This window comes from Cottoperca gobio, chromosome 17, assembly GCF_900634415.1.
Source record: "Cottoperca gobio chromosome 17, fCotGob3.1, whole genome shotgun sequence".
NCBI lineage: Eukaryota > Metazoa > Chordata > Actinopteri > Perciformes > Bovichtidae > Cottoperca > Cottoperca gobio.
In genome coordinates this window covers 207,086-233,125 of record NC_041371.1, presented here as the reverse complement: position 1 = coordinate 233,125, position 26,040 = coordinate 207,086, and the positions used below count along the sequence as shown (strand labels likewise).

Below are 26,040 nucleotides of genomic sequence, written 5' to 3'. Positions count from 1 at the left end.
TTGGGTCCTTCCCTGTACCACCCCGTGACAAAGGGAGTGCTTCACAAAGATAATTCACCATCAAAGTTTAATCTTAGGTCTATAAGATGTGAAAGTATTTGAGGTTACACTCAGTTGTCATTCAAGGATCATTTATTGTCATTCTGTAAACAGGCTTGCAAAATAAAATTATGTTGTTTCCTAGTCCATTAATGCTACGTTCTTTTTTGGGATAATAAATAATTTATTCAAACTTAATGATCATATTGTCAAAAATAGTTTAACATTTAGGCAGTTATGAACAAGTTTGAGAGTTCATCACAAAAACAATTGACCTACAGAGTTGAATTTGAGGAGGACTGGCTGTTACATTCAGTTATGATGAGGCATTATTACATATAGTCAAATTGTGTCACTATATTTATCGTTATATTTAACTACACTATTGACCAATCTCACAATTTGAATCAAGTATCTCCATAAACATGTTGGTATTACAGGCTCAGATGTTTAATGCTTTTCTTCTTTTCGTTAGAAAATAAGTTTCTCTGTTCTGTCAGGTTGTGATTTCTTGTGGTGTACCACAGGGTTCAATCCTAGGTCCTCTCATTTTATATTTACATGCTGTCTTTTCCAACACACAAGCTTCCATATTTTTCTGGATTTTTTACATGTTACTCAAATATATTATTTGCATTGTTAAAATGGTATCATAGTTTAACAGAGTGACTCCCTCTGGTGGATGATGTGGAGTATTGTGTTGTCTTTGCTCCAAAGGTTTGTGTACAGAGTTCTGGTGGTTCCTGTCACTGTTGGCTGCAGAGCACAGTAGTACACAGAAGAGTCTGTCACTGCAGCAGAGGAGATCTGCAGATCGACTCGATTTCTCTCCTCATTCAGTTCAGCAGTCAGTCGAGGGTGTGGAGGTTTTGCTTCCACCACTGAAGGCTGTTTTGTATCAGTGATCAGGAGAAGGAACTGAGGAGCTGATCCAGGATCTTGTCTATACCACTGGAGATTATTGGCTTTAACTGAATATTGACAGGACAGATTAACAGTCTGGCCCTCTGATGAAAACTCTTCAGTTCTGCTGGCAGTAATATCATCTTCCAAGGTGTTACCTAGTGAGGAAAACAACATGTTATATTTGCAGTTCTGTTCCAAAGGGACGAATCCACCAGTTTATCCATCATTTAATGACATGTCTTAGTGAAAACAAATGATGCAGTTATTAGGATACATGTATATTTCAGGTCCTATTGTTAAAGACAAACGTACCTACGAGAGTTGAAAAGAGCAGAATGGCAGCGAGTTTTTCCATGTTTGCAGAGATGAAATGCTGTAATTGAATGTTCGGTATGAATAAGGTTTGTGAGTTGTGTTTGGTCTGATGCTCACTGCTGGAATCAAACAGTTCTGTCATGAAGCCATCTCTGTAGTCAGTAGGAGGAGACTGTCCAAATAGTTTCATTTCTGAAGTCAACTGTGTCTCATGAGTGAAAATAATCTACTGTGTCATCACATATTATTGCAGTTTAACAAAGTGACTCCCTCTGGTAGATGTTGTGGAGTATTGTGTTGTCTTTGCTCTAAAGGTTTGTGTACAGAGTTCTGGTGTTTCCTGTCACTGTGGGCCTCACAGCACAGTAGTACACAGCAGAGTCAGACAGCTGAAGCTTCTGGATCTTTAGAGGAACTGATGTCTTGTTGATTGTAGCATCAAATCTGTCTTTCTTGAACTCGGCAGCATTATCTTCTGTTTTTAAGTAACGCTTCAGAATGTACTTTGGGAAATCATTTACTTCTTGCTTGTACCAGAACAGATAGGGATATGTGTCACTGGTCTCAAATGTGCAGCCAAGTGTAACTGTGTGTCCTTCAGTAGCGATGACATCTCCTGTTGGCTGGTTCACTTTGTCTTCTCCTTTACACTCTGGGAAGAAGAGGACATGCAGAGGAAGAGATGAATCAATAAAGATGATTGATTAAAGCAGAACAATCAGTAGCTGTAAAGAGTTACCTAGACAGAGAGTCAGACACACACATGTAGAATAGTCTGGATTCTCACTGGCTGCTGTCTGATGTCAGATTTAAGTTATTTAGAAAGTTCTAGATACCAACAGAAATGATCTGTTTTACTTTTCTTTATGATGAACATTAAAAGATCTCACAGCTCAGTTATTTGTGAAAAGTGTTGAAAGAGGAAACATGTTGTTTGTATGTTACCAAAGAAAAGAGCAGCAAGAATAATCCACAGCCAATGTTCCATCTGTACAACAAGGTTTAAATCAACAGGAGAAACTATCTGATGTTCAACATTCAGTCTGAGAATTGTGCTCTTCACAGCAGCACTTATTATTCACTGGATGGTTGAACACAGTGCAGAAGTAGTGCACCGCCTACTTGATAAGGTGGCCCTCTAGTGGAGGGAAGAAGTTCAGATCTGCCATGTTGTGTTGTGTTGTCTTTGCTCCAAAGGTTTTGTACAGAGTTCTGGTGTTTCCTGTCACTGTGGGCTGCAGAGCACAGTAGTACACATCAGAGTCTTTAGCTGAGATGATCTCCAGATCAACACGTTTCTGTGTCTTGTCAATGTGAGCTGAGAAATCAGAAACAGTTGAATGAATCAATCCTCCCTCTGTGATGTAGAGCAGGAACTCTGGTCTGGATCTCTGGTATTGTCGGTACCACTGGATACTGTAGATAGTACCATCATATCTACAGGTCAGGTTGATGTTTCTGCCCTCTGCAACATGTTCTACACTACTCTCTGGCTTTATGCTGTCCATGGAGCCCAGGGCTGCAAAATGAGAATAATTCATGTCAGTCAGTCTGCAGGAGATTCTAACATCAAGAGACTCAACAAGGGTCTTCACTTTTTCTTTCATCTCATTGTGAAATAAAACATGGCCAAATGTCTTTTTCTATCATATAAATTGTTGCCTTACATAGATAAACCTCTAGTTACGAACTATCTGGTTAATACAGCCGGTTAAATGAGACTTTATCTCTGTTCTAACACTCACCTATAAAGTGAGAGAAAAGTAAAAAGAGGTAAAGCAACATGTCTTTGGAGTTGTTAAAGCCAAACAGCCACAGATGAGCAAAGTTCTTCCACTGCAATAGAAAGAAACAGTAAAGCGCCTTTCTGCTGCACAGGCCTTCTCCTCAACATCAAGCTGATTGTGCTTCTCGTTCCTCAAACATTTCTGCTCTGCAGACAGAACTCATCTCATTGGTTGACAGACATCAGTGGGCGGGGTCAGAGAATCACCTTTTGCTCACATTGAACCTTCAATGTTCAGGTCACTGAAAGGAATTTTCCCCCAAATGTAATGTCATTTAATAATGTCTTAAACCTTAGGCTAAGTGATCACGTACCAGTAAAATCATTATGTATTGTATTTGTTCAATAACTGGGAAACATTGTCAACTAACCCAGAAGCACATTAAGTGTCAGTAAAAGTAATTAGGTTCATTATATGTCTTGTAATGTGTCCTCTGGATCAAACTGTCAGGTCGTGAGAATCAGTATACAGAAAGAGAACCTTTACTGGAAGCTTCTCTGATGGTGATTGAGTTGTTTGAGCATTAACCGTGATCGTCTTAAAGTTTAACACAGTGACTCCCTCTGGTGGATGTTGTGGAGTATTGTTTTGTCTTTGCTTCAAAGGTTTTTGTACAGAGTTCTGGTGTTTCCTGTCACTGTGGGCCTCACAGCACAGTAGTACACAGCAGAGTCTGTCACTGCAGCAGAGGAGATCTGCATCAGGATTTGCTTTTGCGCCACTTCAATCTTCAGTCCAGGGATCAGACTATTCATTATTGTTCCTGTACCAACATGAGAGATGATTAACTCTGGTGGTCTTCCTGGATATTGTCGATACCAGAAGAAATAATCACCACCAGCTGCAGTTCTGGAGTATTTGTAGGACAGAGTAACAGAGCTGCCTTCTAAACTGTACTCTTCTTTCTTGTCAGCAGTCAGTTCTTCACAGCTGACACCTAAAGGAAGAAATAACTCTGTTACACCATTTTACAAAACTCATTTACTCAACACATTCAGAAAACATTGGAATGAAACTTTCCTTAATGCAGAATCCAACAAACCTTTTAGAAGAAGTAGAAACATGAGAGAAGACACACAATGATGCAGTGACAGCATGTTGAATGAAGGTAATGTTGATGGTTTGTGTGTTGAACTCTGTTGAATATAGAAGTTCCTCTCTCTTCTACAGTTCTATAACATCTGAGCTCCTCCCTGAATCTCTCCGTCTCCTCTTAGATCTGTATTTTCACTTCTCTCAGTTACACTTCCTCCTGGTTAACAGACTGGTAGCAGCATTGTGTACCAGCTGGAGGTCAGAAGGTTTTCTTGGTGATTCTTTTATCATTTAATGGTGGAAATGTCTGGAACACTTTACAAGTAATAAACCAGCTGCTATATTTCCTGAATTATACAGGACTTTATAATCATTATTGTCAGTAAAATAATGAAAATTGATTTTAAAAATAATGTGATCCAAAGACAACATGTAAATATAAAATGAGAGGACCTAGGATTGAACCCTGTGGTATACCACAAGAAATCACAGCCTGACAGAACAACAGAAACTTATTTTATAAAGAAAAGACCAAAAACAATCAACACCTGAGTCTGTGATGCCAACATGTTTATGGAGATAATTGATTCAAAGTGTTTGATCTGTCAATAGAAGAGTTAAATATAACAGTACCATATTGTTCTGATATCAAATATTTTGTTCGCATCATTAAAGATCAGCTATGCATTTGTAAGGGTGTCACCATTCTGGCTTTGTGTTTCCTGTTTTATTTTGTAAAGTTCACTCCCCTTGTGTCATGTCTAGATGTACTTACTGTCTGTGTGTTGTTGATTTGATCATCCTGTGTTCATTTACCCTGCCTTTGTGTCTTTGCCTTTCTACCCAGCTGTGTCTCATTTCCTCGTGTTGTGTCTGTGTGTATATATATCACTGCATGTCTCATTGTTCCTTGTCGGTACTTCACCCTTGTTCATTGATGTTACCTGGTATGCTTTCTCGTGTCTTCCTCATGTCTTCCCTGGTTTCTTCCGTTCAGTTTACTTTGTACCTTGTTTTCTTGTATTTTAAGCTTTTTATGAATAAAGCTCTACTTTGTTAAACCCTCTCGTCTGGCGTGCTGCATTTGGGTCCTTCCCTGTACCACCCCGTGACAGAAGAACGGACCAGGTATGGACCCAGAAGATATTTTGGACAGTGAACTTTATGATCTCTCCTACACTCTAGTGCAGTGGTCTTCACTATTTTTTACGCGAGAGCCAAATTGATAGGACAAAGTCAATAGGAGAGACACTTTTACCGCAAAGTATGAAAAGCTACATCCAGTCATAAAAAGCATGTCTGCTCATCCCACCCAGAACATACAATATGCAATGCCGCCAATAATGCATTCAATAAAAGCAGGATTATCTTAATACTGGGATGAGGTTGTCAAACTCTGCAAACAATATTTCTGTTGAAGCCACAAAGCAGTTTCACAATGTTTGAGTCTGAGAAGGTTTTTTTGTCCGAGCCAAAATCCATGAGATCTCAAAGGATGCCTCAGTGAATCGTTCAGCTGTATTAGTTGTCCTGTGTTTGAGCCTTTGTTGTCCAGAAACAGAAGAAAGCGGCTCTATTTTTTTATTTAATTTTTAGTAATTTCTCTTCCGGTTGCGTAAGTTTCGTTGAATTTTGGATGCGTCGTTTGGAAATGCGGCTCCAAATGACTTCGCTTGAAACCAGAGCCGGTTTGTTTGCATATGAAGCACGAAGGGTTCGACTCGTGGAGGACAAATACAAATTCCTCTGTCCACTTGTCTTGAATGTTCCTTTACTCGTCTTGTATGAGCCATATGTATGAGTACCTTTCTTTTTTAACGGGAGCAGCTGTTGTCTGTCCACAAACCACATCTCCAGCATCTTCCTCTCGACTCCGCTGTGGTTTGATGCTCCAAAGACGAAGCTTAATTTTCCTCGTTTGTCACGCTTTGTTTCTGTCCACCTGTTGTATAACTCTTTAATAAGAAATGGATCCATTGTCCATCTGTAGAAAGACACGCTAACTAGCACGTAATGGTGAAACGAGTGGACCGGAGCCAAACTAACGCGAGTATGAAGTGCCAGGTTGGTCGTAGCATCGTCCAATTTAAATGTTCAAATTTAGCGATATAAATATTTTTTTAGAAAATGTCCATATTCGTAAGCATGCTTATGTTAACATATTGTTAATGAGCTTAAGTTTATTTATTTCTATACTAGCCCACCACGTATCTACCCGTCCAAGAGCACATTCACCATGTAGCGCTGATAGACCGCCAGAACTGGCAGCTCCGCAGTGAGTCAGTGTTCCGCTGAGCAGGTTTAAAGATCTTGTTTCTGTCTATATTTGCATCTTTTATCAATTATTATTATTATTATTATTATTATTATTATTATTATTATTATTATTATTATTATTATTATTATTATTATTATTTGTAGGCTAATAGAGCAGACACTGTGTTTTAATGGGTTGTATGTAATAGCCCTGCTTGTGTTTATGAAACATCTGTATTGACTGCATAATCATATCTATCACACCTTTATTTAGCCCACTGCCACGCGAGCCACCAATTAAAGCTTGGCGAGCCGCAGGAGGCTCGTGAGCCGCACAATGAGTAACACTGCTCTAGTGTGTATCCATGTTTAATGGAAAAGAGCCACCTCTTCATGGACTCAACAGGCTGCTTTAGGGTTGGCTCAAGAGGAAATTTCTAAGAAGCCCCGGCTAAAGGGTCTTTTGCCTGAGTGGCTTCAAGACTTTTTGAATCTTCCTCATTACCCGCCTTGTCCCCAGCCAACATCCGGGCCACGAGAGATCCCATTTTTTACTGCCAGGATGCGACAGACCCCCGTTCCTGCTGCTGGGTCGCGATAGACTCATGTTTTTCCTGCCGCCGGACCTCTGCAGACCCCCAGTGCACTCCCTGTGCCTCGAGACCCCAGCTGTCCCCCTGCTACCTCTAGAGACCCCAGTGTTCCCCCTGACTCTCGGAACCCCAGTTCCCGTGTTCCCCCTGACTCTCTGGACTCCAGTTCGAGTGTTACCCCATCCTCTCGAGACCCCAGTGACTCTGGCCCGGCCTCCTGAGCGGTTCCTCCCGCCTCCAGCCTGGCCTCTCCACCGGCCTCTCCCCTGGCCTCCTGAATGGCTCTGCCTGCCTCCAGCCCGGCCTCCTGAGCGGCCTCTCAACCGGTCTCCTGAGCGGCTCCGCCTGCCTACAGCCAGGCCTCCTGAGTGGCTCCGCCCGTCTCGTCTACTTCCAGAGCGGTCCCTGCCCGCTTTGGCGGCCTCAAGTCCCGTCTCACCAGCCTCCTGATCGGCCTCCCCCATCCAGCTATCCCATTCTTAGTTCCCTGGCCATGTTTGCCCACTCCTGTGTCCATTCACCTTGCCCGTGTGTATTTGCCTTTCTCCCCCAGCTGTGTCTCTTTCCCTCGTTTACTGTCTGTGTGTATATATCCCTGCATGTCTCATTGTTCCATGTCAGTTCTTAATCCTTGTTCATTGATGTTACCTGGTATGCTTCCTCGTGTCTTCCCTGGTTTGTTCCGTTCAGTTTACTTTCTACTCTGTTTTGTAGTATTTAGTAGACAAAGGGAGTGCTTCACAAAGATAATTCACCATCAAAGTTTAATCTTAGGTCTATAAGATGTGAAAGTATTTGAGGTTACACTCAGTTATCATTCAAGGATCATATATTGTCATTCTGAAACACAGGCTTGCAAAATAAAATTATGTTGTTTCCTAGTCCATTAATGCTACGTTCTTTTTTGGGGTAATACATAATTTATTCATACTTAATGATGACATTGTCAAAAATAGTTTAACATTTAGGCAGTTATGAACATGTTTGAGAGTTTATCACAAAAACAATTGACCTACAGAGTTGAATTTGAGGAGGACTGGCTGTTACAGTCAGTTATGATGAGGCATTATTACATATAGTCAAATTGTGTCACTATATTTACCGTTATATTTAACTACACTATTGACAAATCACACAATTTGAATCAAGTATCTCCATAAACATGTTGGTATTACAGGCTCAGATGTTTAATGCTTTTCTTCTTTTCATTAGAAAATAGGTTTCTCTGTTCTGTCAGCTTGTGATTTCTTGTGGTGTACCACAGGGTTCAATCCTAGGTCCTCTCATTTTATATTTACATGCTGTCTTTTCCAACACACAAGCTTCCATATTTTTCCGGATTTTTTATATGTTACTCAAATATATTCAATGCATTGTTAAAATGGTATCATAGTTTAACAGAGTGACTCCCTCTGGTGGATGATGTGGAGTATTGTGTTGTCTTTGCTCCAAAGGTTTGTGTACAGGGTTCTGGTGTTTCCTGTCACTGTGGGCCTCACAGCACAGTAGTACACAGCAGAGTCTGTCACTGCAGCAGAGGAGATCTGCAGATCCATTCTGGTTTTATCCTCGCTCACTTCAACAGATAGTCCAGAAACTGGATTTGCTAGTATTTTTCCTGATTCCAGATGAGAGATGATGAACTCTGGTGGTTTTCCTGGATATTGTCGATACCAGAAGAAATAATCTGTAGCACCTTTGGAGTATTTGTAGGACAGAGTAACAGAGCTGCCTTCTAAACTGTACCCTTCTCTTTTGACTGGAGTGAGTACGTCACAGCTGACACCTGAAATAAAAAAATAACTACGTTATTTCATTTTGCAAAAGATTGAACAAATTATTCACCTTCAGATGTTACTGGAATTAAACTTTTTCATGCTGAAAACAAAAATATGTTTTGTTTTGTGTTGCAAATCTCAGGAAAATAGTAAAATCTTAAAAGCATTTGAGTTACAGTTTTAAGAAATTCAGAATCTAACAAACCTTTTAGAAGAAGTAGAAACATGAGAGAAGACACACAATGATGCAGTGACAGCATGTTGAATGAAGGTAATGTTGATGGTTTGTATGTTGAACTCTGTTGAATATAGAAGTTCCTCTCTCTTCTACAGTTCTATAACATCTGAGCTCCTCCCTGAATCTCTCCATCTCCTCTTAGATCTGTATTTTCACTTCTCTCAGTTACACTTCCTCCTGGTTAACAGACTGGTAGCAGCATTGTGTACCAGCTGGAGGTCAGAAGGTTTTCTTTGGTGATTCCTTTATCATTTAATGGTGGAAATGTCTGGAACACTTTACAAGTAATAAACCAGCTGATATATTTCCTGAATTATACCGGACTTTATAATCATTATTGTCAGTAAAATAATGGAAATTGATTTAAAAAAATAATCTGATCCAAAGACAACATGTAAATATAAAATGAGAGGACCTAGGATTGAACCCTGTGGTACACCACAAGAAATCACAGCCTGACAGGACAACATAAACTTCTTTTATAAAGAAAATAACAAAAACAATCAACACCTGAGTCTGTGATGCCAACATGTTTATGGAGATAATTGATTCAAATTGTGTGATCTTTCAAATGTGGAGTTATTTGTAACTGGAAATATAATCGAAAACTATCATATATGATCATCAAATTTCTTATTTTCTAAATATTTTATTCAAATTTATCATTTGCATTATAGAAATGGTTTCACATTTAGTCAGTTATTGATATGAGTTCCTCACAAAATATTTGTCCTATAGAGTTGAACTCTACTAGATGTCAGAGGAATTGCTTTTAGACTCCATTATGATGATATTGGTCATATAAATTATATCCCACAACACCTCATTATTATCAGAGTATGTGACCTATGTCGTTTTATCAGCACTATAAATAAAATAGACCAGAGGTTTTCAACAGGGGGTCGTGACATTTTTGACTAATTCTTTTTTTAAACCAATTTTTTTCCCGACAAATTTAAATGTCTTTAAATAAACATTAACATGAATCCAACATATTGTAGCGAACGGATAAATGGAGGCAGAAGACGTTATCTTTCAGTCAGCAACGCACACATTCTGTATTAGTTAAATAGCTTAGTATTGAATGCACAATAACAGGGTAGCTATGTGTATACACGGCACTAGGCCCAGTTTAACATAAAACACAAGTTTAAACAATATATATACAGTTATGTCCATACATATTTGGACATTGACACAATTTTGATCATTTTGGTTCTGTACACGACCACAATGGACTTGAAATTAAACAATCAATATGTGCTTTAAGTGCAGACTTTGATCTTTTAATTTGAAGGTATTTAAATCCAAATCGGATGAATGGTGGAGGAATTGCAACACATTTTATACGTGGTATCCCCTTTTTAAGGGACCAAAAGTAACAATTTACTGCTCAGCTGTTCCATGGCCAGGTGTGTGTTGCTTCCTCGTTAGTTCATTGACAAGGAGCAGATAAAAGGTCTAGAGTTCATTTCAAGTGTGGTATCTGCTTTTGGAATTTGTTGAGGTCAACTCTCAATATGAAGTCTAAAGAGCTGTCACTATCAGTGAAGCAAGACATCATTAGGCTGAACCATCAAAACAAACCCATCAGAGAAATAACAAAAACATTAGGTGTGGCCAAATCAGCTGTTTGGTACATTCTTAAAAAGAAAGAACACACTGGTGAGCTCAGCAACACCAAAAGACCTGGAAAACCACGGAAGACAACTGTGGTGGATGACAGAAGAATTCTTCTCCTTCACAACAGTTCAGATCAAGAACTCTCTCCAGGAGGTACAGTGGGTGTATCTGTGTCAAAGTGAACAATCAAGAGAAGACTTCACCAGAGTAAATACAGAGGGTTCCCCACACCATGTCAACCATTGGTGAGCCTCAACAACAGGAAGACCAGATTAGAGTTTGCTAAAACGCATCTAAAAAAGCCTGTAAAGTTCTGGAACAACATCCTGTGGACAGATGAGACAAAGATCAACTTGTACCAGAATGTTAGGAAGAGAAGAGTATGGAGAAGGGAAGGAACTGCTCATGATCCAAAGCACACCACCTCATCAGTGAAACATGATGGTGGTAGTGTTATGGCGTGGACATGTATGGCTGCCAATGGAACTGGTTCCATTGTATTTATTGATGATGTGACTGCTGATAAAAGCAGCAGGATGAACTCTAAAGTATTTCTGGAAATATTATCTGCTCATATTCAGCCAAATGCTTCAGAACTCAGAGTGACTCCCTCTGGTGGATGTTGTGGAGTATTGTGTTGTCTTTGCTCCAAAGGTTTGTGTACAGAGTTCTGGTGTTTCCTGTCACTGTGGGCTGCAGAGCACAGTAGTACACAGCAGAGTCAGACAGCTGAAGCTTCTGGATCTTCAGAGGAACTGATGTCTTGTTGATTGTAGCATCAAATCTGTCTTTCTTGAACTCGGCAGCATTATCTTCTGTTTTTAAGTAACGCTTCAGAATGTACTTTGGGAAATCATTTACTTCTTGCTTGTACCAGAACAGATAGGCATATGTGCCACTGGTCTCAAATGTGCAGCCAAGTGTAACTGTGTGTCCTTCAGCAGCGATGACATCTCCTGTTGGCTGGTTCACTTTGTCTTCTCCTTTACACTCTGGGAAGAAGAGGACATACAGAGGAAGAGATGAATCAATAAAGATGATTGATTAAAGCAGAACAATCAGTAGCTGTAAAGAGTTACCTAGACAGAGAGTCAGACACACACATGTAGAATAGTCTGGATTCTCACTGGCTGCTGTCTGATGTCAGATTTAAGTTATTTAGAAAGTTCTAGATACCAACAGAAATGATCTGTTTTACTTTTCTTTATGATGAACATTAAAAGATCTCACAGCTCAGTTATTTGTGAAAAGTGTTGAAAGAGGAAACATGTTGTTTGTATGTTACCAAAGAAAAGAGCAGCAAGAATAATCCACAGCCAATGTTCCATCTGTACAACAAGGTTTAAATCAACAGGAGAAACTATCTGATGTTCAACATTCAGTCTGAGAATTGTGCTCTTCACAGCAGCACTTATTATTCACTGGATGGTTGAACACAGTGCAGAAGTAGTGCACCGCCTACTTGATAAGGTGGCCCTCTAGTGGAGGGAAGAAGTTCAGATCTGCCATGTTGTGTTGTCTTTGCTCCAAAGGTTTTGTACAGAGTTCTGGTGTGTCCTGTCACTGTGGGCTGCAGAGCACAGTAGTACACAGCAGAGTCTTTAGCTGAGATGATCTCCAGATCAACACGTTTCTGTGTCTTGTCAATGTGAGCTGAGAAATCAGAAACAGTTGAATGAATCAATCCTCCCTCTGTGATGTAGAGCAGGAACTCTGGTCTGGATCTCTGGTATTGTCGGTACCACTGGATACTGTAGATAGTACCCTCATATCTACAGGTCAGGTTGATGTTTCTGCCCTCTGCAACATGTTCTTCACTACTCTCTGGCTTTATGCTGTCCATGGAGCCCAGGGCTGCAAAATGAGAATAATTCATGTCAGTCAGTCTGCAGGAGATTCTAACATCAAGAGACTCAACAAGGGTCTTCACTTTTTCTTTCATCTCATTGTGAGATAAAACATGGCCAAATGTCTTTTTCTATCATATAAATTGTTGCCTTACATAGATAAACCTCTAGTTACGAACTATCTGGTTAATACAGCCGGTTAAATGAGACTTTATCTCTGTTCTAACACTCACCTATAAAGTGAGAGAAAAGTAAAAAGAGGTAAAGCAACATGTCTTTGGAGTTGTTAAAGCCAAACAGCCACAGATGAGCAAAGTTCTTCCACTGCAGTAGAAAGAAACAGTAAAGTGCCTTTCTGCTGCACAGGCCTTCTCCTCAACATCAAGCTGATTGTGCTTCTAGTTCCTCAAACATTTCTGCTCTGCAGACAGAACTCATCTCATTGGTTGAGTCAGACATCAGTGGGCGGGGCCAGAGAATCACCTTTTGCTGACTTTGAACCTTCAATGTTCAGGTCACTGAAAATCATTTTTTAATAATGTCTTAAACCTTAGGCTAAGTGATCACATACCAGTAAAATCATTATGTATTGTATTTGTTCAATAACTGGGAAACATTGTCAACTAACCCAGAAGCACATTAAGTGTCAGTAAAAGTAATTAGGTTCATTATATGTCTTGTAATGTGTCCTCTGGATCAAACTGTCAGGTCGTGAGAATCAGTGGACTGAAAGAGAACCTTTACTGGAAGCTTCTCCGATGGTGATTGAGTTGTTTGAGCATCAACTGTGATCGTCTTAAAGTTTAACAGAGTGACTCCCTCTGGTGGATGTTGTGGAGTATTGTTTTGTCTTTGCTTCAAAGGTTTGTGTACAGTGTTCTGGTGTTTCCTGTCACTGTGGGCCCCACAGCACAGTAGTACACAGCAGAGTCTGTCACTGCAGCAGAGGAGATCTGCATCAGGATTTGCTTTTGCGCCACTTCAATCTTCAGTCCAGGGATTTGGTAATTTCCAACTGCTCCTGAAGCAGAGTGAGAGATGATGAACTCTGGTGGTTTTGCTGGATATTGTCGATACCAGAAGAAATAATCACTAGATGACAGTTTGGAGTATTTGTAGGAGAGAGTAACAGAGCTGCCTTCTAAACTGTACTCTTCTTTCTTGTCAGCAGTCAATTCTTCACAGCTGACACCTAAAGGAAGAAATAACTCTGTTACACCATTTTACAAAGCTCATTTACTCAAAACATTCAGAAAACATTGGAATGAAACTTTTCTTAATGCAGAATCCAACAAACCTTTTAGAAGAAGTAGAAACATGAGAGAAGACACACAATGATGCAGTGACAGCATGTTGAATGAAGGTAATGTTGATGGTTTGTATGTTGAACTCTGTTGAATATAGAAGTTCCTCTCTCTTCTACAGTTCTATAACATCTGAGCTCCTCCCTGAATCTCTCCGTCTCCTCTTAGATCTGTATTTTCACTTCTCTCAGTTACACTTCCTCCTGGTTAACAGACTGGTAGCAGCATTGTGTACCAGCTGGAGGTCAGAAGGTTTTCTTGGTGATTCTTTTATCATTTAATGGTGGAAATGTCTGGAACACTTTACAAGTAATAAACCAGCTGCTATATTTCCTGAATTATACAGGACTTTATAATCAATTATTGTCAGTAAAATAATGGAAATTGATTTTAAAAATAATGTGATCCAAAGACAACATGTAAATATAAAATGAGAGGACCTAGGATTGAACCCTGTGGTACACCACAAGAAATCACAGCCTGACAGAACAACAGAAATTTCTTTTATAAAGAAAATAACAAAAACAATCAACACCTGAGTCTGTGATGCCAACATGTTTATGGAGATAATTGATTCAAAGTGTTTGATCTGTCAATAGAAGAGTTAAATATAACAGTACCATATTGTTCTGATATCAAATATTTTGATCGCATCATTAAAGATCAGCTATGCATTTGTAAGGGTGTCACCATTCTGGCTTTGTGTTTCCTGTTTTATTTTGTTAAGTTCACTCCCCTTGTGTCATGTCTAGATGTACTTACTGTCTGTGTGTTGTTGATTTGATCCTCCTGTGTCCATTTACCCTGCCTTTGTGTCTTTGCCTTTCTACCCAGCTGTGTCTCATTTCCTCATGTAGTGTCTGTGTGTATATATATCACTGCATGTCTCATTGTTCCTTGTCGGTACTTCACCCTTGTCCATTGATGTTACCTGGTATGCTTTCTCGTGTCTTCCTCATGTCTTCCCTGGTTTGTTCCGTTCAGTTTACTTTGTACCTTGTTTTGTTGTATTTTAAGCTTTTTATGAATAAAGCTCTACTTTGTTAAACCCTCTCGGCTGGCGTGCTGCATTTGGGTCCTTCCCTGTACCACCCAAGTGACAGAAGAACCGACCAGGTATGGACCCCGCAGATATTTTGGACAGTGAACTCTATGATCTCTCCTACACTCTAGTGTGTATTCATGGTGAATGGAAAAGAGCCCCCTCTTCATGGACTCAACAGGCAGCTTTAGGGTTGGCTCAAGAGGAAATGGCTAAGAAGCCCGGGTTAAAGGATCTTTTGCCTGAGTGGCTTCAAGACTTTTTGAATCTTCCTCATTACCCGCCTTGTCCTCAGCCAACATCCGGGCCGCGAGAGATCCGGTTTCTTACTGCCAGGATGCGACAGACCCCCGTTCCTGCTGCTGGCCCGCGACAGACTCATGTTTTTGCTGCCACCGGACCTCTGCAGACCCCAGTTCCCGTGTTCCCCCTGACTCTCGGGCCTCCAGTTCCAGTGTTACCCCGGCCTCTCGAGATCCCAGTGACTCTAGCCCGGCCTCCAGAGCGTCTTCAACGGCCTTTCCGCTGGCCTCCAGCCAGGACTCCTGATTGGCTCCGCCCGCCTCCACTCCGATCTCTCCGCCTGCCTCCAGCCCGGCCTCCTGAGCAACCTCATCTTTCTCCAGAGCGGCTCCGCCTGCCTCCAGCCAGGCCTCCTGAGTGGCTCCGCCCATCTCGTCTGCCTCCAGAACGGCCCTGCCCGCTTTGACGGCCTCAAGTCCCGTCTCACCAGCCTCCTGCTCGGCCTCCCCCGTCCAGCTGCCCCATTCTTAGTTCCCTGGCCATGTTTGCCCCCTCCTGTGTCCATTCACCCTGCCCTTGTGTCTTTGCCTTTCTCCCCCAGCTGTGTCTTGTTCCCTCGTTTACTGTCTGTGTGTATATATCCCTGCCTGTCTCATTGTTCCATGTCAGTTTGAGTTTTAATGATAAAACTTCAGTGGACAGAAAGAGAACCTTTACTGGAAGCTTCTCTGATGGTGATTGAGTTGTTTGAGCATTAACTGTGATCGTCTTAAAGTTTAACAGAGTGACTCCCTCTGGTGGAAGTTGTGGAGTATTGTGTTGTCTTTGCTCCAAAGGTTTTTGTACAAACTTCTGGTGTTTCCTGTCACTGTGGGCCTCACAGCACAGTAGTACACAGCAGAGTCTGTCACTGCAGCAGAGGAGATCTGCATCAGGATTTGCTTTTGCGCCACTTCAATCTTCAGTCCAGGGATTTGGTAATTTCCAACTGCTCCTGAAGCAGAGTGAGAGATGATGAACTCTGGTGGTTTTGCTGGATATTGTCGATACCAGAAGAAATAATCACTAGATGACAGTTTGGAGTATCTGTAGGAGAGAGTAACAGAGCTGCCTTCTAAACTGTACTCTTCTTTCTTGTCAGCAGTGAGTTCTTCTCCGCAGACACCTAAAAGAAGAGAAATATGTTTTGTTTTTTGTTGCAAATCTCAGTAAAATAGTAACATTTAAAAATAACTTAAGTTACGGTTTTATGAAATTCAGAATGTAACAAACCTTTTAGAAGAAGTAGAAACATGAGAGAAGACACACAATGATGCAGTGACAGCATGTTGAATGAAGGTAATGTTGATGGTTTGTATGTTGAACTCTGTTGAATATAGAAGTTCCTCTCTCTTCTACAGTTCAGTAACATCTGAGCTCCTCCCTGAATCTCTCCATCTCCTCTTAGATCTGTATTTTCACTTCTCTCAGTTACACTTCCTCCTGGTTAACAGACTGGTAGCAGCATTGTGTACCAGCTGGAGGTCAGAAGGTTTTCTTTGATTCTTTTATCATTTAATGGTGGAAATGTCTGGAACACTTTACAAGTAATAAACCAGCTGCTATATTTCCTGAATTATACAGGACTTTATAATCATTATTGTCAGTAAAATAATGGAAAATGATTTTAAAAATAATGTGATCCAAAGACAACATGTAAATATAAAATGAGAGGACCTAGGATTGAACCCTGTGGTACACCACAAGAAATCACAGCCTGACAGAACAACAGAAACTTATTTTATAAAGAAAATAACAAAAACAATCAACACCTGAGTCTGTGATGCCAACATGTTTATGGAGATAATTGATTCAAAGTGTTTGATCTGTCAATAGAAGAGTTAAATATAACAGTACCATATTGTTCTGATATCAAATATTTTGTTCGCATCATTAAAATAGTTTCTTATTTAGGCAGCTATGCATTTGCATTTGCATTTGTCACCATTCTGGCTTTGTGTTTCCTGTTTTATTTTGTAAAGTTCACTCTCCTTGTGTCATGTTTAGATGTACTTACTGTCTGTGTGTTGTTGATTTGATCATCCTGTGTCCATTTACCCTGCCTTTGTGTCTTTGCCTTTCTACCCAGCTGTGTCTCATTTCCTCGTGTTGTGTCTGTGTGTATATATATCACTGCATGTCTCATTGTTCCTTGTCGTTACTTCACCCTTGTTCATTGATGTTACCTGGTATGCTTTCTCGTGTCTTCCTCATGTCTTCCCTGGTTTCTTCCGTTCAGTTTACTTTGTACCTTGTTTTGTTGTATTTTAAGCTTTTCATGAATAAAGCTCTACTTTGTTAAACCCTCTCGTCTGGCGTGCTGTATTTGGGTCCTTCCCTGTACCACCCCGTGACAGAAAAACCGACCAGGTATGGACCCAGCAGATATTTTGGACAGTGAACTCTATGATCTCTCCTACACTCTAGTGTGTATCCATGTTTAATGGAAAAGAGCCCCCTCTTCATGGACTCAACAGGATGCTCTAGGGTTGGCTCAAGAGGAAATGGCTAAGAAGCTCGGGCTAAAGGGTCTTTTGCCTGAGTGGCTTCAAGACTTGTCCTCAGCCAACATCCGGGCCCCGAGAGATCCCGTTTTTTACTGACAGGATGCGACAGACCCCCGTTCCTGCTGCTGGGCCACGACAGACTCATGTTTTTGCTGCCGCCAGACCTCTGCAGATCTCAGTTCTTTCTGCTGCCGGACCACTGCAAACACCTGTTCCCGCTGCTGCCGGACCTCTGCAGACCCCCAGTGCTCCCCCTGTGCCTCGAGACCCCAACTGTCCCCCTGCTACCTCTTGAGACCCCCGTATTCCCCCTGACTCTCTGGACTCATTCACTATGCACAGGAAACACAACATAAGTTCCAATAAAGTTCCAGTGTTACCCCGTCCTCTCGAGACCCCAGTGACTCTGGCCCAGCTTCCTGAGCGGTTCCTCCCGCATCCAGCCTGGCCTCTCCACCGGCCTCTTCCCTGGCCTCCTGAACGGCTCTGCCTGCCTCCACACCGGCTTCCTGAGTGGCTCCGCCTGCCTACAGGCAGGCCTCCTGAGTGGTTCCGCCCGTCTCGTCTGCTTCCAGAGCAGCCCTGCCCGCTTTGACGGCCTCAAGTCCCGTCTCACCAGCCTCCTGCTCGGCCTCCCCCATCTAGCTACCCATTCTTAGTTCCCTGGCTATGTTTGCCCACTCCTGTGTCCATTCACCCTGCCCTTGTGTCTTTGCCTTTCTCCCCCAGCTGTGTCTCTTTCCCTCGTTTACTGTCTGTGTGTATATATCCCTGCCTGTCTCATTGTTCCATGTCAGTTCTTCACCCTTGTTCATTGATGTTACCTGGTATGCTTTCTCGTGTCTTCCCTGGTTTGTTCCGTTCACTTTACTTTGTACCTTGTTTTGTTGTATTTTTTGCTTTTTAGAAATAAAGCTCCACTTTGTTAAACCCACTGGTCTGGCGTGCTGCATTTGGGTCCTTCCCTGTACCACTCCGTGACAAAGGGAGTGCTTCACAAAGATAATTCACCATCAAAGTTTAATCTTAGGTCTATAAGATGTGAAAGTATTTGATGTTACACTCAGTTATCATTCAAGGATCATTTATTGTCATTCTGTAAACAGGCTTGCAAAATAAAATTATGTTGTTTCCTAGTCCATTAATGCTACGTTCTTTTTTGGGATAATACATAATTTATTCATACTTAATGATCATATTGTCAAAAATAGTTTAACATTTAGGCAGTTATGAACATGTTTGAGAGTTCATCACAAAAACAATTGACCTACAGAGTTGAATTTGAGGAGGACTGGCTGTTACATTCAGTTATGATGAGGCATTATTACATATAGTCACATTGTGTCACTATATTTACCGTTATATTTAACTACACTATTGACCAATCTCACAATTTGAATCAAGTATCTCCATAAACATGTTGGTATTACAGGCTCAGATGTTTAATGCTTTTCTTCTTTTCATTAGAAAATAAGTTTCTCTGTTCTGTCAGCTTGTGATTTCTTGTGGTGTACCACAGGGTTCAATCCTAGGTCCTCTCATTTTATATTTACATGCTGTCTTTTCCAACACAGAAGCTTCCATATTTTTAATATGTTTCCTAAATATATTCAATGCATTGTTTAAATGGTATCATAGTTTAACAGAGTGACTCCCTCTGGTGGATGATGTGGAGTATTGTGTTGTCTTTGCTCCAAAGGTTTGTGTACAGAGTTCTGGTGTTTCCTGTCACTGTGGGCTGCAGAGCACAGTAGTACACAGCAGAGTCTGTCACTGCAGCAGAGGAGATCTGCAGATCGACTCGATTTCTCTCCTCATTCAGTTCAGCAGTCAGTCGAGGGTGTGGAGGTTTTGCTTCCACCACTGAAGGCTGTTTTGTATCAGTGATCAGGAGAAGGAACTGAGGAGCTGATCCAGGATCTTGTCTATACCACTGGAGATTATTGGCTTTAACTGAATATTGACAGGACAGATTAACAGTCTGGCCCTCTGATGAAAACTCTTCAGTTCTGCTGGCAGTAATATCATCTTCCAAGGTGTTACCTAGTGAGGAAAACAACATGTTATATTTGCAGTTCTGTTCCAAAGGGACGGATCCACCAGTTTATCCATCATTTAATGACATGTCTTAGTGAAAACAAATGATGCAGTTATTAGTATACATGTATATTTCAGGTCCTATTGTTAAAGACAAACGTACCTACGAGAGTTGAAAAGAGCAGAATGGCAGCGAGTTTTTCCATGTTTGCAGAGATGAAATGCTGTAATTGAATGTTCGGTATGAATAAGGTTTGTGAGTTGTGTTTGGTCTGATGCTCACTGCTGGAATCAAACAGTTCTGTCATGAAGCCAGCTCTGCAGTCAGTAGGAGGAGACTCAAATGTCCAAATAGCTTTCATTTCTGAAGTTCACAACTGTGTCTCATGAGTGAAGATAATCTACTGTGTCATCACATATTATTGCAGTTTAACAGAGTGACTCCCTCTGGTGGATGTTATGGAGTATTGTATTGTCTTTGCTCCAATGGCTTGTGCAGAGTTCTGGTGTTTCCTGTCACTGTGGGCTGCAGAGCACAGTAGTACACAGCAGAGTCTGTCACTGCAGCAGAGGAGATCTGCAGATGAAATTCGTTTTTTTTTGTCTTGTCGAATAGACAACCCTGCTGTTTTCTCTGAATATTCCATGATGAGAAGCTGTGGAGATGAACTGGACTTCTGTTGATACCAGGAGAGGATTTGTACAGAGCCTGAATATTTGCAGGAGAGAGTCACATTGTCTCCTTCCAAAGCCAGCTTTAAATCTTCAAATGGTTTCACTAAATCCTCAGAGGATCCTGAAAAGAACAAACATATATTTCACCATGACATTTGTATGTTTATCAAACTAAGTTTAATGATATAAAAATATTTATAAATTCTCAAAAATCACCACAAAACATGTGTTGTTACAGTTGACTTACCAACGTGAAGCATGAACATCATCCAATCTAAAAAGAGCTGCATTATTTCCACTTGCTGTGAATTAACAGAGAGAGCAGAGCAGCTCTTCAGTTCTTATTCAGTTGTGTAGCTCCTCCTCTTGCTGTGTTCGGTTTACATTCAGGCTGATGGAAGCTTTAGAAATGACCTTGATGCTTCAGATCATCGTCATCCAAGAAGGTCCGACTGAAGGAGGAATCTGCAGGAACTTCTCCTGAATCCTTCTGTAGAGAAGCAACTTCATGAAAAATACAAACTGCTTAGTGTGCAGCGACTACAGCTGTTGTGAGAGTATAAATGTACAGAGCCCCCCGTGGGTCATATGGTAGGATATACAGAGCCCCCCTGGGTTATATGTTAGGATCTACAGAGACCACCGTGGGTCATATGTTAGGAAAGAATATATTGCAATGTAAACCTGTGTGCACTGATTGTGAGAAGTGGAAGATATTTGAGGACCTCACATGTGTACATGATGCACAACTCTTCCGGACAACATGTTTGTGATGCAAACTGAATCATTTGGTCTGTACAATGCTCTTGTGTTTGAACCCTCCTACAGTTGGTTTGTCATTGTTGTGGATGTGCTGCTCATGTGAATCCTCCCACAGTGTTTCATTAGTAGCTGTAAGCACAGTGACTCCATCTGATATGAAGCTGTGGTTTGAATACCACTTCCCTCCTCTTTGAAGAGCGGTCACATATCTGTGTTGAGCTTTTTGTACAGCCTCTTCTACACTTTGTATCACTGTGTTGCTAGAGCACAGTAGTAGAGACCTGTGTCTGCCAGGGTTAGTCTCCATATGGTCACTTTAGTTGTCTTCTCTGTGGTTGTGGATTCATATCGATGATCAGGAACATATTCACCTGGGATATCTCTTGCTCCTTTCCAGAGTATAAACTGAGGTGCCTGAAGGTCAGAATGATGTCTGTACCAATAAAGGAAAACTTGCTTTGAATCCGTCTCATATTCACATGTGAGTGTGACAGATTCTCCTTCTCTTTCAGTGACTTCATCTTCTACCGGAGAGATTCTGTCTCCAGCTATTAGTCCTGGAAAAAGACAATGAATCCATTAGACTAACATTGTTCATGAGGCTGAGAGGAGAAGACAGTGGGAAATATCAACTGTACAGAGTGACTGTGTGCACAGAAAAAGCTCAACTGTTCAGACATTTCTGCTCTGAACTCCAGTTTATATAAATCTTTAGAAAATAATAAAAACATGTTGTTTGTATGTTACCAAAGAAAAGAGCAGCAAGAATAATCCACAGCCAATGTTCCATCTGTACAACAAAGTTTAAATCAACAGGAGAAACTATCTGATGTTCAACATTCAGTCTGAGAATTGTGCTCTTCACAGCAGCACTTATTATTCACTGGATGGTTGAACACAGTGCAGAAGTAGTGCACCGCCTACTTGATAATGTGGCCCTCTAGTGGAGGGAAGAAGTTCAGATCTGCCATGTTGTGTTGTGTTGTCTTTGCTCCAAAGGTTTTGTACAGAGTTCTGGTGTTTCCTGTCACTGTGGGCTGCAGAGCACAGTAGTACACAGCAGAGTCTTTAGCTGAGATGATCTCCAGATCAACACGTTTCTGTGACAGTTGAATGAATCAATCCTCCCTCTGTGATGTAGAGCAGGAACTCTGGTCTGGATCTCTGGTATTGTCGGTACCACTGGATACTGTAGATAGTACCCTCATATCTACAGGTCAGGTTGATGTTTCTGCCCTCTGCAACATGTTCTACACTACTCTCTGGCTTTATGCTGTCCATGGAGCCCAGGGCTGCAAAATGAGAATAATTCATGTCAGTCAGTCTGCAGGAGATTCTAACATCAAGAGACTCAACAAGGGTCTTCACTTTTTCTTTCATCTCATTGTGAAATAAAACATGACCAAATGTCTTTTTCTATCATATAAATTGTTGCCTTACATAGATAAACCTCTAGTTACGAACTATCTGGTTAATACAGCCGGTTAAATGAGACTTTATCTCTGTTCTAACACTCACCTATAAAGTGAGAGAAAAGTAAAAAGAGGTAAAGCAACATGTCTTTGGAGTTGTTAAAGCCAAACAGCCACAGATGAGCAAAGTTCTTCCACTGCAGTAGAAAGAAACAGTAAAGTGCCTCTCTGCTGCACAGGCCTTCTCCTCAACATCAAGCTGATTGTGCTTCTAGTTCCTCAAACATTTCTGCTCTGCAGACAGAACTCATCTCATTGGTTGAGTCAGACATCAGTGGGCGGGGCCAGAGAATCACCTTTTGCTCACATTGAACCTTCAATGTTCAGGTCACTGAAAGGAATTTTTCCCCAAATGTAATGTCATTTAATAATGTCTTAAACCTTAGGCTAAGTGATCACGTACCAGTAAAATCATTATGTTTTGTATTTGTTCAATAACTGGGAAACATTGTCAACTAACCCAGAAGCACATTAAGTGTCAGTGAAAGTAATTAGGTTCATTATATGTCTTGTAATGTGTCCTCTGGATCAAACTGTCAGGTCGTGAGAATCAGTATACAGAAAGAGAACCTTTACTGGAAGCTTCTCTGATGGTGATTGAGTTGTTTGAGCATCAACTGTGATCGTCTTAAAGTTTAACAGAGTGACTCCCTCTGGTGGATGATGTGGAGTATTGTGATGTGTGTCTTTGCTCCAAAGGTTTGTGTACAGAGTTCTGGTGTTTCCTGTCACTGTGGGCCTCACAGCACAGTAGTACACAGCAGAGTGTGTCACTGCAGCAGAGGAGATCTGCATCAGGATTCTGGTTTTATCTTCACTCACTTCAACAGACAGTCCAGAAATTTGATCATTTAGTTTTACTCCACTTCCTAAATGAGAGAAGATGAACTCTGGTGGTTTTCCTGGATATTGTCGATACCAGAAGAAATTATCACTAGATGACAGTTTGGAGTATTTGTAGGAGAGAGTAACAGAGCTGCCTTCTAAACTGTACTCTTCTTTCTTGTCAGCAGTCAGTTCTTCACAGCTGACACCTAAAGGAAGAAATAACTCTGTTACACCATTTTACAAAACTCATTTACTCAACACATTCAGAAAACATTGGAATGAAACTTTTCTTAATGCAGAATCCAACAAACCTTTTAGAAGAAGTAGAAACATGAGAGAAGACACACAATGATGCAGTGACAGCATGTTGAATGAAGGTAATGTTGATGGTTTGTATGTTGAACTCTGTTGAATATAGAAGTTCCTCTCTCTTCTATAATTCAGTAACATCTGAGCTCCTCCCTGAATCTCTCCGTCTCCTCTTAGATCTGTATTTTCACTTCTCTCAGTTACACTTCCTCCTGGTTAACAGACTGGTAGCAGCATTGTGTACCAGCTGGAGGTCAGAAGGTTTTCTTGCTGATTCTTTTATCATTTAATGGTGGAAATGTCTGGAACACTTTACAAGTAATAAACCAGCTGCTATATTTCCTGAATTATACCGGACTTTATAATCAATTATTGTCAGTAAAACAATGGAAATTGATTAAAGAATTTATTTGATTCAAAAACAACATGTAAATATAAAATGAGAGGACCTAGGATTGAACCCTGTGGTACACCACAAGAAATCACAGCCTGACAGAACAACAGAAACTTCTTTTATAACGAAAAGAACAAAAACAATCAACACCTGAGTCTGTGATGCCAACATGTTTATGGAGATAATTGATTCAAATTGTGTGATCTTTCAAGTACTCAAAAACTATCATATATGATTATCACATTTCTAATTTTCTAAATATTTTATTCAAATTTATCATTTGCATTATAGAAATGGTTTCACATTTAGTCAGTTATTGATATGAGTTCCTCACAAAATATTTGTCCTATAGAGTTGAACTCTACTAGATGTCAGAGGAATTGCTTTTAGACTCCATTATGATGATATTGGTCATATAAATTATATCCCACAACACCTCATTATTATCAGAGTATGTGACCTATGTCGTTTTATCAGCACTATAAATAAAATAGACCAGAGGTTTTCAACAGGGGGTCGTGACATTTTTGGCTAATTAGATTATATTTAGATTATATTTTCTTTTTTTAAACCAATTTTTTTCCCCACAAATTTAAATGTCTCTAAATAAACATTAACATGAATCCAACATATTGTAGCGAACAGATAAATGGAGGCAGAAGACGTTATCTTTCAGTCAGCAACGCACACATTCAGTATTAGTTAAATAGCTTAGTATTGAATGCACAATAACAGGGTAGCTATGTGTATACACGGCACTAGGCCCAGTTTAACATAAAACACAAGTTTAAACAATATATATACAGTTATGTCCATACATATTTGGACATTGACACAATTTTGATCATTTTGGTTCTGTACACGACCACAATGGACTTGAAATTAAACAATCAATATGTGCTTTAAGTGCAGACTTTGATCTTTTAATTTGAAAGTATTTACATCCAAATCGGATGAATGGTGGAGGAATTGCAACACATTTTATACGTGGTATCCCCTTTTTAAGGGACCAAAAGTAACAATTTACTGCTCAGCTGTTCCATGGCCAGGTGTGTGTTGCTTCCTCGTCAGTTCATTGACAAGGAGCAGATAAAAGGTCTAGAGTTCATTTCAAGTGTGGTATCTGCTTTTGGAATGTGTTGAGGTCAACTCTCAATATGAAGTCTAAAGAGCTGTCACTATCAGTGAAGCAGGACATCATTAGGCTGAACCATCAAAACAAACCCATCAGAGAAATAACAAAAACATTAGGTGTGGCCAAATCTACTGTTTGGTACATTCTTAAAAAGAAAGAACACACTGGTGAGCTCAGCAACACCAAAAGACCTGGAAGACCACGGAAGACAACTGTGGTGGATGACAGAAGAATTCTTCTCCTTCACAACAGTTCAGATCAAGAACTCTCTCCAGGAGGTACAGTGGGTGTATCTGTGTCAAAGTGAACAATCAAGAGAAGACTTCACCAGAGTAAATACAGAGGGTTCACCACACCATGTCAACCATTGGTGAGCCTCAACAACAGGAAGTCCAGATTAGAGTTTGCTAAAACGCATCTAAAAAAGCCTGTACAGTTCTGGAACAACATCCTGTGGACAGATGAGACAAAGATCAACTTGTACCAGAATGTTAGGAAGAGAAGAGTATGGAGAAGGGAAGGAACTGCTCATGATCCAAAGCACACCACCTCATCAGTGAAACATGATGGTGGTAGTATTATGGCGTGGACATGTATGGCTGCCAATGGAACTGGTTCCCGTGTATTTATTGATGATGTGACTGCTGATAAAAGCAGCAGGATGAACTCTAAAGTATTTCTGGAAATATTATCTGCTCATATTCAGCCAAATGCTTCAGAACTCATTGGACGGCGCTTCACAGTGCAGATGGACAATGACCCAAAGCGTACTGCGAAACAACCAAAGAGTTTTTTAAGGCAAAGAAGTGGAATGTTCTGCAACAGCCAAGTCAATCACCTGACCTGAAGCCAATTGAGCATTTCACTTGCTGAAGA

The 26,040-nt window shown here is 40.7% G+C and overlaps 2 protein-coding genes and 4 gene segments (V, D, J or C); all 6 read right to left on the bottom strand.

Annotated features, from left to right (window-relative positions):
* Positions 1 to 161: 161 nt before the first annotated feature.
* Positions 162 to 1,567, bottom strand: LOC115022215 (T cell receptor alpha variable 20-like). The segment is given in 2 exon segments: positions 162 to 1,100; positions 1,258 to 1,567. Coding segments are annotated over 2 exon segments (597 nt in total).
* Positions 1,568 to 1,777: 210 nt separating this feature from the next.
* LOC115022220 (T cell receptor alpha variable 12-3-like) lies at positions 1,778 to 3,144 on the bottom strand. The segment is given in 3 exon segments: positions 1,778 to 1,912; positions 2,383 to 2,779; positions 3,006 to 3,144. Coding segments are annotated over 3 exon segments (444 nt in total).
* Positions 3,145 to 7,997: 4,853 nt separating this feature from the next.
* LOC115022271 (uncharacterized) lies at positions 7,998 to 13,839 on the bottom strand. The gene is made up of 6 exons (XM_029453243.1): positions 13,715 to 13,839; positions 13,291 to 13,609; positions 12,026 to 12,456; positions 11,258 to 11,562; positions 8,915 to 9,044; positions 7,998 to 8,717 (listed from the first exon to the last, which is right to left on the bottom strand). The coding sequence occupies exons 1-6, from the start codon at positions 13,767 to 13,769 to the stop codon at positions 8,326 to 8,328; spliced, it is 1,632 nt and encodes a 543-aa protein (XP_029309103.1). The 5' UTR covers positions 13,770 to 13,839; the 3' UTR covers positions 7,998 to 8,325.
* On the bottom strand, positions 10,946 to 12,024 carry LOC115022219 (T cell receptor alpha variable 38-1-like). The segment is given in 2 exon segments: positions 10,946 to 11,562; positions 11,856 to 12,024. Coding segments are annotated over 2 exon segments (438 nt in total).
* A 1,745-nt stretch (positions 13,840 to 15,584) lies between the features above and the next one.
* LOC115022270 (uncharacterized) lies at positions 15,585 to 23,760 on the bottom strand. Its single transcript, XM_029453242.1, has 6 exons — positions 23,638 to 23,760; positions 23,243 to 23,532; positions 20,679 to 20,754; positions 17,717 to 17,884; positions 16,279 to 16,488; positions 15,585 to 16,171 (listed from the first exon to the last, which is right to left on the bottom strand). The coding sequence occupies exons 1-6, from the start codon at positions 23,690 to 23,692 to the stop codon at positions 15,783 to 15,785; spliced, it is 1,188 nt and encodes a 395-aa protein (XP_029309102.1). The 5' UTR covers positions 23,693 to 23,760; the 3' UTR covers positions 15,585 to 15,782.
* Positions 18,559 to 20,064, bottom strand: LOC115022214 (T cell receptor alpha variable 20-like). The segment is given in 2 exon segments: positions 18,559 to 19,595; positions 19,753 to 20,064. Coding segments are annotated over 2 exon segments (603 nt in total).
* Positions 23,761 to 26,040: the final 2,280 nt, after the last annotated feature.